At 37.0% G+C, this 13,413-nt stretch overlaps 1 protein-coding gene across 1 annotated transcript; it reads right to left on the reverse strand.

Annotated features, from left to right (window-relative positions):
- Positions 1-1,178: 1,178 nt before the first annotated feature.
- LOC306874435 (exocyst complex component 1-like) lies at positions 1,179-2,557 on the reverse strand (the record flags this gene model as incomplete). Its single annotated transcript, XM_079424481.1, has 3 exons — positions 1,179-1,445; positions 2,038-2,201; positions 2,437-2,557. 3 exons carry the CDS (start codon positions 2,555-2,557, stop codon positions 1,179-1,181), a joined length of 552 nt encoding a protein of 183 aa, XP_079280607.1.
- Between the last annotated feature and the right edge of the window lie 10,856 nt (positions 2,558-13,413).

Below are 13,413 nucleotides of genomic sequence, written 5' to 3' on the forward strand. Positions count from 1 at the left end.
AGGCGCGTTTCCGCTACGCCCTTATGACCGGATTTAAATTACTAGTTAAACTACAAACAAATAAATCCACTCGAATCCTGCATATATTTAGACACAATTGTAGTTTATTTTGCAAGCATTCGTGTTCATTACAAACAAGGCATTGCCATTGGAATTTAAATGCATTTATTCTATTGATTCAGGCGACATTTTAGCCACCCCAGTGATGGACCCAAAACATTGAAGCGTGTATGACGTCAGCATGGCGGTTTGGCTCAAGTGTCATTTGTTGATATTAAGTTCAAAAGGAATGTAGTGTAGTGCATATTTAACCTGTTGCATAATATTATCATAATATTTTATTAATCGACTCGATGGAACAATTGATTCTGGCCAGTCGTGGCATTCTGTTTTTGTGTAATGACCAGTAAACTGGATAGTTGTGCCTGTTCTGTTTCTTTTTACGAAATAAAAACTTTTAATCCCAAATTTTAGTATTTTATTACAAGTTGTATTTTTATTTAATAAGTAGCTGTATATTTCGCCGTACATATGATATTAAACTGCCTATTTTAATACCTCACAAGATGCAAATCCTTTAGTACCAAGAATAATAGTATGCATGCAAACGATTAAAACTAAAAATGTCTTGTACACCGTTATTATTTTGACAATTTTGCAAGCTTAAATATTGTACTGATGTTGTGCAATACTATTGCAATTTCACAGTATTTTATTCAGTAACATGTAAAGCACACTGCAAAAGAAATGAGAAAACATTAGATTTACCACCAGATGACAAGATTATTAAAACAGTGCATGCTGTAATATTCACAAGTTTGTCTCACAGTTTCGCTTTTTGAAATGATTAAATACATTAGTATAGCTTACTTAATGAATTAGCTAAAACACATGCAGAACGTGTCACACCATTTAGACATCAGAAACACCCTTTTGTGTTGCATTTGCACAAGCACAAATTGGATTTCACCACACCGTGGAGTTATGTTACAGTTACTGTAGGTCTAAGTGCTCAAAGCATGGCTAAGTGCTCAAAACACAAAGCATGGTCTTTGTACACTCCCTAAGGGTATAATAGATTACACTGAAATTAACTTTTTATTGTCAACATCAAGAATTAGGGTTTTAGGACCAGTTCAAAATAAATTCCTCAAATAAGAAGATTAATCAAAAAGTCTCTATGCCAGAGGCACAGGACACAAGGAAAGACACACCAAGTTAAAAGCATAGAAGCAGATCTGCGCAAGGACAACACAGTCACCACGATCTGAATACATTGCAGTGGGCTGAATGTACATCCAGTCATAGTTCTTAAGTTTTAGTGCCGTGTGGTGATACTTCTTGCTCAGGGACAGCAGACAGCGGGCCAGTGTGTATTTCGCAGCACAGCTCACTGCCTTGATGGACCGCACTGAGTCGAAATGCATCAAGAAACAGGGATCATCCTAACACAGCAGAGATATGCAAACTAAACATCATCCAATAAAAAGTAAGAGATTCTTCTTCCTATTATATTTAGTGCTGTCAAACGATTAACCGCGATTAATCACATCCCAAACAAAAGTTTTTGTTTACATACTAGCCTATATGTATGTGTACCGTGTTTGTTTTATTATAATTTGGTCCATGTAATTTTGTCCATTGTTTTTTATAATTTGGTCCATGTAACCTATATATATATATAAATGCACACACATACAGTATATATTTTGAAAATATTTACATGTATATACATTTATATATATTATTATATTATATATTTAATATATAAACATAGCATATTTTTCTTAAATATATACATGTGTTTGTATTTATAAATACATAATAAATATACACTACACTTATTATGTAAACAAAAACTTTTATTTTGGATGCGATTAATCGCGATTAATCGTTTGACAGCATTAATATTACAACTCATCAGCACTGTTAATATGAAGTCTACCTCAGATTTAGCCTTAAAATATGTTTTTTAAGCAGTTATGTAAGTAGCATGTATAATCACAAATTGGAGGAGGAATGCTAAACTCAACTCACAGTATCTGCATCTCTACCGTCCAGAATCAGCAGGTCTTCGAGGGCCCAAGTCTCTGTTCTTTCATAACTGTCCTCCAGCCCATATTTCTGCAGCTTATTGGTCCGTGAATGCTTAACTCTCCGGCAATGGACAACTGAGATCTGAGCTTCTTTATCCTTAGATACTAAACACACATTGGTTTTGTATTTTTATTACACCCCTTCATCAAATCATATCAACCATAAAGCATATTCAGGTCAGATTTTTTTTTATTCTTCCTCCTTCACAAACAATATCTGACCCTGTCCCCAGATGAACTCACAGATTTTTTTTTAGAATTGTATTATCTCATCCATTTTCTAAAATAATTTGGTTCATGTAACCTAAAATAATTGTGCAAAAAAGTAGATTTTTCTTACTAGAAACGCAGAGAAAATGTCGCCCCTGCTGTTGCTCCTCTATTTCTATAAACTCCTCCAGTTTCTGTCCCTCCGATCTGAACAAGACTCTGTCCATCTCCTCCCTCAACAGAGACGACATCTCAGGCAGAAAAAGAGAGAGAAAATTAATTTAAGTGTGAGAGAGAGTAAGAGCAGAGTGAGGGATAAAAAGGCTTTCTTGAGGTGGATCTGGTTTGCAAGGTTTATCACCCTCCCCTCTCTCTCATTCTCTCTCTCTCTCCCTCTCTCTCCCACTCTCACACTCTCAGTTGACAGATTAAACTGTATCATCCTTTTTCCATTTTCAAAATTTCAATTCAGTTACACTTTTTTAAACTTTCCTGAAGGAGAGACATTTTCTTTCGGTCTTCAAAGGTTGTTTGAAATATCATTTTTGAAGCTTTTATATGGATGTGTCAGGAATCATAAAAGAATAGTTCACTTAAAATCATGTGATGCAAGATGTAGATGAGTTTGTTTCTTCAAAACAGAGAAATTTAGCATTACATCACTTGTTCACTAATGGAGCAATATCACAATGATCCACAAGAAGTCCATCAGTTCCATCATGTTTTTTGAAGTGAAAACCTTTGTTTGTAAAACACAAATCAATCTTTAAGATGTTTTCAAATCTTCAAACCATTAATAAACTAAAATAATGCTAAAATATCTATTGGTTTCTCTCTATAAATAAAGTCATCCCATGGAAAAGAGAAATATGCACAGATCAAGCAACATTAACAAGGGCAAACTTATATTCTTAACAAATATGTCAGGGGATTTTGGTGTTAGATGACAACAAGGAATTAACTTTTTTTAATGGATGAATGGTTTTCTTATTCATGATGAAGTCATATTTTGGCCAGAAGCAACAGTTCACCTTAATGAAGGTTTGTTTCTTACAAACACACACACAGCTTTTTGCCTCACCAGATGTTAACTGATGGACTGGAGTCCTGTGTATTATTTGAGGATTATTGTGATGTTTTTATGGATTCAAATTTCTCCAAATCTGTCCTGATGAAGAAACAAACTCATCTACATTTTGGATATTTACATTTTCAGCAAATTTTCATTTTTTGTAAACTATTCATTTAAATGTTATTTGTCTACTGTATGTGTTGCCACAAATCTTTTTACATAATTTTGTTCAATATTTTTCAGAATAACATCACTCAGGTTATATTAAAATAAAGTAATAGCCAAAAATATATTCTTGAATCCAATGTATTATGCAATGGATTCAAAACCAAAATGAATTAGAAAATTAGCAATGTTGTATCAATATTTGTCTTCACATTAGATTTCCTACTTATAAATATACACATTAAAATTTTAGCAGTTTTGCCCACTTAATAATGTGTTATGCATTTTTTTCCACAATGATACAGTACTCCAAAAATACAAGCTTGAAATCATGTGTGGGCACATATTCTTACCTCTTCTTTTTATCTCCGTTCTTTATTGAATTTTCTCTTCCCCTTTTTCTTAACCTACATGTGAATGCTTTTAATGTTTTATAACCTGATCACGCGAGCACACACACACACACACACACACACACACACTCTAACAAACTCACTCCTGGTTTAGATGAGCCGTGTCTGACTGATTGTACTAAAGTGGCCTTGAGGGAAAATGCATCATTAGTTATGAAAACACATTTCCCTCTTAAATCTCCATCATAAGAGGTGCAGTTAGAACCCATTATAATTATAATCTCTACAGGGATAGCCCACATATTGACTGTGGCCCCATCAACTTACAAAGATTCAATATCCAACGGATCTACAGATGCATAATTTATAGTCACAAAACACGTTCAGACAAACAAGTGTTCTGATTGCATCTGATAAAAACTTTTTGGTGGCCATAAAGGCCTTCTTCATATCCATCTGTGTTTTCAGAAGGCTAACAGATTAATCTTGGACAAAATTCGACTGTCTGAAAGCCTATACACTCAGGCACAATTTACCCAGTACAAATAAAGGAAATGCCCTACAGTATGCTTTTGATCTTCAGAGTAGCTTTTAGTTGATCTTTGAGGCTTTACTTGTGGCCAGTGTTACAGTCAGTTCAAAAGGATGGTAATGAGGTAGAAAATGAGGTTTTTATGCTCCCATGTGCATTTCCTTATGGAGTAGTAATGTCTTGATAGTTCACCCAAAAATGTCTCACCCTAATGTCATTCCAAACCTGTATGACTTCTGTGGAACACAAAAGAAGATATTTTGAAGAATGTTGGTAACCAAATAGTTTTGATTACCACTGACGTCTACTGTATAATTGTTTTAAAAAAAGTCACTTTAGATAAAAGCTCAGCTAAATGGCTGTGTACATCCTGTCTGTAGTGCTTTTATATTTTTTATATTTTTTCCATATTATAGTGTCTCAGAACACCAAACCACAGATAAACCCCTTTTCCAGTACTTCATCTTCACTATGTTTTGTGGAGCTGAAGACCACATCTATGTAAAATTCGGAGTCTGAATCTGTTTAAAAACAATGGGATGCTCTGAGGTACTCTAGGATATTCTTTATTGATTTTTGCAATGTCCAATAAACTGTGCCAGGAATGAGTCCAAGGATTTCCAAATGTACTCTAAATCATAGTCAATGGACTAAAACAAAGTGAGGTTCCTTCGCGAAACTAAAGCATTTTCAGACCAAAAGTATGCATATTATGGCCATAACTTCACAACAACATACAGTATTTTGTCTCAATAAAACATGTAAAACAAATTGCATACAAACCTTATTTTTTTTCTCTCTAATCCGATGCCCATTTTTGCCATGGAATAAAATAAATAAAAAAGGTAATTACAACTTTTTTTATACTTCACAATTCTGACTTTTCTCGCAGATCTGACTTATGAGTCAACATTTTGCAATTCTAAGAAAAAAGTCAGACTTGAAACCCACAATTCTGAGTAAAACAGTCACAGAGTTTATGTCTTGTAATTCTGCCATTTTTTCTTGAAATTGCAAGTTTGTATCAAACAATTCTGAATTTATATATCATAATTATGACTTTTCTGTAAATTGTGAGATTAAAAAATTGCAATTATCTTTTATTTTTTTATTTTGCGGAATATTTATTCAGAAACGGCTTCCACAATAATTTGTAACTCCGATGTACATTTAAACAGCAATGCAGTTATTATTTCACTTCAAAATAATTATTGTTTAGGAATTTCCACTCCAAGTTCACATTCTATATAAAAAAAAAAAAAAAAATCACCAATGATTTCCGAACTAGCCATTTTACCAGTAAATGTCATTAAACCATATTAACGTGTTAGGTCAAGTAAAGAAATAAACTTTAATATATTGTATATAATTTTTGTGAATGAAATAATTATTCTAATATTATTTAAAACAGCAAAAAGCTGAACAGCCCACAAAAAGCAACAGGTTGTATAAAGGATCAGGAAGATATTGTATTTATGAGGATTTATTTCCTTTCAAAATCTCTAGAACATTTTTGATCACTTGAGAAACACTGCTTGCACATTCAGGGATTTATAAAGCAAGCCACAGTTTTCATTTTATATTCATAATGTCTGTGTGTGGAATTCACTCGCACACAGATTTACTCTGTCTGTCTTTCTCAGGAAAGAATGTGATCAATAATTTCCAATGAGCAAAAGTCAATAACCGACACAAAGGGACTATGTTTAGTGTGATGCTAATGGTTGAGTGCTATGGGATAGATATCCTGTGTTCCACCCACACACATACACTGAGGTTTCCATCCACTTCTCCCCACAAAAATGCATCCAAACGTCATAACACATGCAATATTTACCAATTTGCCAATTTGTAATTTCTGTTAACACACACCCATAATACCTCTTCATACACACACACACACACACACACACACACACACACACCCATACACACGTATGTGTGTCACAAAATCTCTGTGACAAAATAGCAGATCCAAGTGCAGCTTTATTCTTTCAAAAACAAATATCCAAAAAACAAGACAAAGGGCAAAAACACAAGGTAATCCACAAAGCAAACACCAGCAAAAACAATGAAACAGAAAACAATACTGCAGCAACAAAGGCTCACAGAACAAGGGTATATATAGGGTAACTAATGAGACTAATGACACACAGCTTGAGACAATGAGACCTGATAGACCGAGCAAGGGGTGATGAATGAAGTCCACAAACATCTGGCAATAATCCAAGAGGAGTGCCCTCTGGTGGCTGTCATGGGCACTCCAGCAGAAGTCTGTGACATAACCCCCCCCCCCCCCCCCCCCCCCCCCCCAGGGACAGACCAGCAACCCCTGGTGGACAGCCAGGGTGGGACCGGAGGGATAGACCAGCAAGGCTCTGGCTGAACAGCAACCCCAGCGGACAGCCTGGGTGGAGTCGGGAGCTTGGCAGGCAGCAAGGGTGGAGCCGACCACCTCAGCGGAGCTGGCAAGGCAGATGACCCCATTGGTGGCTCAGGCAGGACTGTAATGAAGAGCACAGAGAGTTTAGTTTTAGCCTTGCTGGCCATAACAGGATAGGCAGACAGTTTAGCAACAGTCTCCTTAGTCGTGACGCGGCAGAATAAGAGTTCAGGAGTGGGCGCCACCGCCCAGAGAGGAACTGAAGAAGACGCCACCCGCCGCCTCGGAAGGTTCTGCAGCAGAAGCTGCCATCTCGGGAGGAACTGGAATGAGCTCAGGACTGAACTTGACTGGGCTCAGGAACGGATTCATGGACTAGAACGGGCTCTGGAGCAGACTCGTAGACAAGAGCGAACTCTGGAATGCACTCATAGCCTGCATAGTCTTGCAAGGCTTCCTTGGAAGAGCGAACTCGGAAGGACGCGAGAACACAGAACGCACCCTTATGAGAATTGTGATGCACAGCGTTCTTGCTTAACTGACCGCATAGTCTCAGCATAAGCAGTGGCCAATGAACAATAAATATAACATAACATTACAAACAAATGTCATAAATTATTAAAACATTTCATACTATACTTATAGATATTATTTTCATATAATTGCATATCGTTTTATTTTACAGCGTTATATGTTTAACTATGACTATCTTAAGATTCATTTTAATATGCTAATAAAAATACTGCAGACTTTCTCTGGGTCTTACCACTTTATTAAAATTAAGCAAAACAAAACGATAAATGCTTACTTTCAAGAGCCGTCAAGTATTTGCGAGAGCGAGTTTAAAGCTTACAGGCTTCCGTACACTGGCCGCCCGCAGCATCTTCTGGGAATTCTAACGCCTCGCTTCTCTCAAGTCTACATTCGATGCTTCCTCGATATCAAGAACACATCCGGGAACTTTCATGCGTCCTCTGTACTTGCGTTCTTGAGAATTGGAACTGAAGTTCAATGGTTGATGATGATGTAGAACGAGAAAACACAAGGACACAAGATCACTGAAGCACGCATATTGAGAAACAGCCATAGACTAGAGTGGACTCTGAGGGCTCCCAGACTGGAGCGGGCTCTTGAGTGGACCCCAAAGGAGTGGGTTCTGGAATGGACTTTGAGGACTCCCGGAACAGAGCGGGTTCACGAGTGGACTCTGAGGGCTCCTGGACTGGAGTGGGCTCTGGAGTGAACTCTGAGGGCTCCCGGACTGGAGCAGGCTCTGACGTGAACTCTGAGGCAGACTTCTGGGCCAACCAAGCAGGAAGCTTAGATGGGGCCAGCAGGGCAAGGAGCTTGGTTGGAGCCGGCAGAGCAAGGACGCTGGTTGGAGCTGGCAGGGCTAGATCATGGGTGAGACAACGAGAGCGGGCTGCTCAGTAACCTCTGGGACCACCAGAATTGGGACCAAATGAGTTAGGTCCTCCAGGACCATTGGACTTCGGACCACTGGAATCGGGTCCTTCAGGACCACCGGACTTGGGACCACTGGAGTGGGGTCCTTCAGGACCACCGGACTTGGGACCACTGGAGTGGGGTCCTCCAGGACCACCAGACTTGGGACCAGCGTACTTGAAACCACAGGAGCCGACTTAGAAACTACTGGTGTAGAACTAGCTGCCCTACTCCTTCCCGACCTCTGCTTAAACGTGGGAATTGATGAAGGGTCCTGGGCTAGACGAGGGAGGTGGGGATGGGAAAGCCCCTGCAGATGGACTCCGGTGGTGAATTATCTTCCCCTCCTTGCGGATCTGCAAATACCTGGAGATATTCCTGAAATTCAAAGATTTCACCAGTTCCATCTCTCAAGGTGGTAGATGTTCATCCAGACAAAAAGTAAAAATGTTTTTAAGGTCCACATTCTGGCAACCCAGCCACTCCACCTTTGTCCAGAACCTCTGGGTGAAGGGCCGTACCTCCACTCCCTGCTGGCGAAGTACAGCCAGACTTTGGAGATGGACTTGTCTCTCAGGGAGCTGAAACCTGTCCTTTATGCTGCTGGATCTGTAGTGTGGCTGCAGTATTCTGTCACGGAATCTCTGTGACAAAATAGCAGATCCAAGCGCAGCTTTATTCTTTCAAATACAAATATCCAAAAAACAAGACAAAGGGCAAAAACACAAAGTAATCCACAAAGCAAATACCAGTAAAAACAGTGAAACAGAAAACAATACTGCAGCAACAAAGGCTCACAGAACAAGGGTATATACAGTGTACATATAAATCCACAAGTATTTAGCAATAATCCAAAAGGAGTGTCCTCTGGTGGCTGTCATGGGCACTCCAGCTGTGACAATGCATACAGGTGCATCTCAAAAAATTTGAATATCGTGAAAAAGTTCATTTTTTGTAACTTATTTCAAAAAGTGAAACTTTCATATATTCTAGATTCATTACATGTAAAGTAAAACATTTCAAAATGTTTTAATTTTGATGATTACAGCTTACAGCTCAAGTCAAAAATCCAGTATCTCAAAATATTAGAATATTTCCTAAGATCAATAATAAAAAAGGATTTTCAAAACAGAAAAGTTCAAGTTCAAGCACTCAATACTTGGTCGTGGCTCCTTTAGCACAAATGACAGCGTCAGTGAGGAATGGCATGGAAGCGATCAGCCTGTGGCACTGCTGAGGCACTATTGAGCCTTCAGCTCGTCTGTATTGTTGGATTGACTGTTTCTCATCTTTCTCTTGAAAATATGGGGTTCAGGTCAGGTATGTTGGCTGGCCAATCAAGCACAGTAATATCATGGTCAACAAACCACTTGGAAGTGGTTTTGGCAGTGTGGGCAGGTGCTAAAGTCCTGCTGGAAAAGGAAATCAACATCTCCATAAAGCTTGTCAGCAGATGGAAGCATAAAGTGCTCCAAAATCTTCTGGTAGACGGCTGCAGTGACTTTGGACTTGATAAAACAAAATGGACCAACACCAGCAGATGTCATGGCACCCCAAATCATCACTGACTTTGGAAACTTCACACTGGACTTCAAGCAGCTTGGATTCTGTGCCTCTCCAGTCTTCCTCCAAACTCCAGACCTTGATTTCCAAATTAAATGCAAAATTTACTTTTATCCTTTCAGTAACGACCTTCTGTGACTTACCTTCTTTGTGGGGGGTGTCAATGACTGTCTTCTTGACCATTGCCAAGTCAGCAATTTTCCCCATTACTGTGTATTTAAAAGAAAAAGAGATACCTGGAATTTATACTGTAGGGATGGTCATTTAATGAAACTCAAATGTAAATATTGTAATATTTTGTTATACTTCATTTTTGACTTTCATGAGCTGAAAGCTCTAATAATCAAAATAAAAAAAAATAAAAAAAACTTTTGAAATGTTTGACTTTACAACAAATCTAGAATATATGAAAGGTTCACTTTTTGAAATGTTACAAAAAAAAAGAACTTTCTAACTTTTCAATTTTTTTAGATGCACCTGTATATGTGACCCTGGACCACAAAACCAGTCATAAGGGTCAGTTTTTCAAAATTTAGATTTATACATCATCTGAAACCTGAATAATAGTAAGCTTTCCATTGATGTATGGTTTGTTATGATAGGACAATATTTGGCTGAGATACAACTATTTGAAAATCTGGAATCTGAGGCAGCAAAAAAAAAAAAAATCAAAATCAAAATACTGAGAAAATCGCCTTTAAAGTTGTCCAAATGAAGTTCTTAGCAATGCATATTACTAATCAAAAATTAAGCTTTGATATATTTTCAGTTGGAAATTTGCTAAATATCTTCATGGAACATGATCTTTACTTAATGTCCTGATTTTTGGCATAAAAGAAAAATCAATCATTTTGACCCATACAATGTATTTTTGGCTATTGCTACAAATATACCCCAGCGACTTCAGACTGGTTTTGTGGTCCAGGGTCACATATAATATAATATAATATAATATAATATAATATAATATAATATAATATAATATAATATAATATAATATAATATAATATAATATATTATGTATTATATTATGATTAAGCGTAATTCTATTGTACATAGAATTGTGAAACATGACTTTTCCAAAAGTTTCTGGGTTTATTTATTTTTCCAAATCTTTCCAGGACTGGAAATTACTGTTTTAAAATTCCATGACTTTTCCAGGTTTATTATTACCATACGAACCCTGAATGTGACGATCGTGTGCGGGTCGGGTGCGGTTATCTAAATCAGACAAAAGTATAGGTGCGGGCGGTTGGCGGGTGGATATTATTTGAAGCTGCGGATTCGGGTGACGTTTTAGCTCATCCGCGCATCACTAAATACAGTATATGTACTGGGTTTTCCCATTATATACAATGCACCTATAAACTGTATCTAATTTGCATATCAATGTGTTTTTGGGGCAACATGTAATGCAAAAAGAATGGGAGTCATTACTGGCAAGATTTTCATAATAATATCTAATATTTCATAGGAATAGGTGTCCTCTACAGTAGACATGTATGAAATCGATGTCCTGTTTCGTGACTGAAAGGCATATTTTTATTTGAAACCCCATAACATGATCTATAACAAACAATTCGAAAATTTGTCAGATTTAAATGATCATTACAAAATGTTATCATATGTCCATAAGGGTGATAAATTTGATCACTAAATTAATGTCAGCCATTTTTAAAGACTATAAGGAGAGGGAGTGATCCATGGTGAAACTTCCAAACATTTGGTATCTCTAAAAAAAAACCCTGTATGTGCTCTTTACAGGACATCCAGGGATAGAACTGTGACATGTAAAATCTCATAGAAATCGCTAAAAAACAGAGGACAAAACTCCTTAGCTGGTAGTCAGTTTAGGGCACAATAAAATGAGTCAGGACCGCATTTGTTAAAACCGCTATACAATGGTGCTATCTGTTGGTCAAAATGTGTAGTTCACATGGGCAACAACTGCTGTAAAGAGGGCAGCTTGGTATCATAACCTTTTTCTTCCTACGATTATCAGGACATTCTGCAGCCTAATGTAAACCTCATTTGTTCACCAACTGAAGCTCAACAGAAGCTGAGTGATGTGACAGGACAACGACCCCAAGCACAGAATAAACAAACCAACAACAGAATGTAAAATGCAATGTTTTCAATGGGGAAATATAAATACTGTATATCATTATGGAATCTGGTAGTAGCCTAATATCCAGATAAACTTTTCATTAGGATCATAGACAAAAATCAGTTTATGAAATTTACGATAATTTACTTTATGATGTCTCTTGAGGTATCACAATAAATCTACAAGCAGAGAGAAATATGTAGGCGATTAATATAAATATAAATTGCAATTATATAATGAAGGAAGATAGTTTAATACCTCTCACAAAAAAGTACTGTGGCAGTATAGTGCAGTCACAGTGATGGGTCAGATATTAATACCATAGTACATATAGGATGATAAAAACCACATTATCATCAATACCATGCCACGTTTTGGTAATTCTTTTATGTGGCATGTATAATGTAAAGGGTGAAGAATATAGGTGGTTTGAGTCTATGTTTGGATATATAGTAATAAAAAACCCCCTTGTACTAATCTAAACTTTTATGTTCCCCCTAAAAATCCCAGAGCGTAAGCCAGGTACTCATCTAACCAGCGCTCATGAAGAGATGCATATTTGTAGCCTATCCCAGTTATATCACTTTGAAAAAAGGCGTCTCCAAACCTTGGGGTTTTTCATTTCACTATACCCTGCTTTCTTTAAATGCAAGACCATGACCTATGTATGGTGTACTTCTTGAGAATTAGATATAATTTGTGATTTGGTAAATTAATTATTCTGACATCTTTGTGAACCGGTTTGAGAGATCTGAATGGAGATTTGTTTATTATCCCAAAAAGTGCAGATTCAAAGGAACCTAATTGATAAAGATTCACTTGTGAACTGGATGTCACTATGACCCATCCGCCAGGATTATCAGTGTTTTTTTGTTGGTTTTTTGCACTTGTCAAATTACTCTTTAAGTAAACAAAAACCAATATTTATAGAATTTGGTTACTGTTTATTACAAACTTTGCTGTGATCACTGATCTATAATAGAGAACATTATATAGAGATCAGTGGCTGTGATAATGAATGTTTAGAACGTTTAGAGTGTTCATTGCCAAAAAGGGAACATTTTAAACATCAAGTAACTTATTCTTACATATCAGACAGTAATGATGCATTATTACATACTGTATATTTCTCAGCTCTGAAATATAGGTGAGATAAATATATAACTTGTAACATTTTTACATTTTAATATACATACACAGTGTCACATTTCAGTCTGGAAAACCAGCAGTTGTCCATAACCTGTACCAGTCAAAAACATTTTGCTGTCCTCCACAACAAAGAGCATATTCATGTGATTCTCCTTTTATGTATTTGCCACATAATACAGCTGTCTTATAACCACAGATTCAGTGTGACAACCACAGTCTGTAGTCATAAATCACCTCATAAATCAATTCAGGTATAGTAGATGTTGGGTCACATAAACACTCTGTTTGGCTCATATGCACAGCCCCCTCTCTGACCCTGCATTCAGCTCATCCTTCT

Source organism: Barbus barbus (genome assembly GCF_936440315.1).
Source record: "Barbus barbus genome assembly, chromosome: 8".
NCBI lineage: Eukaryota > Metazoa > Chordata > Actinopteri > Cypriniformes > Cyprinidae > Barbus > Barbus barbus.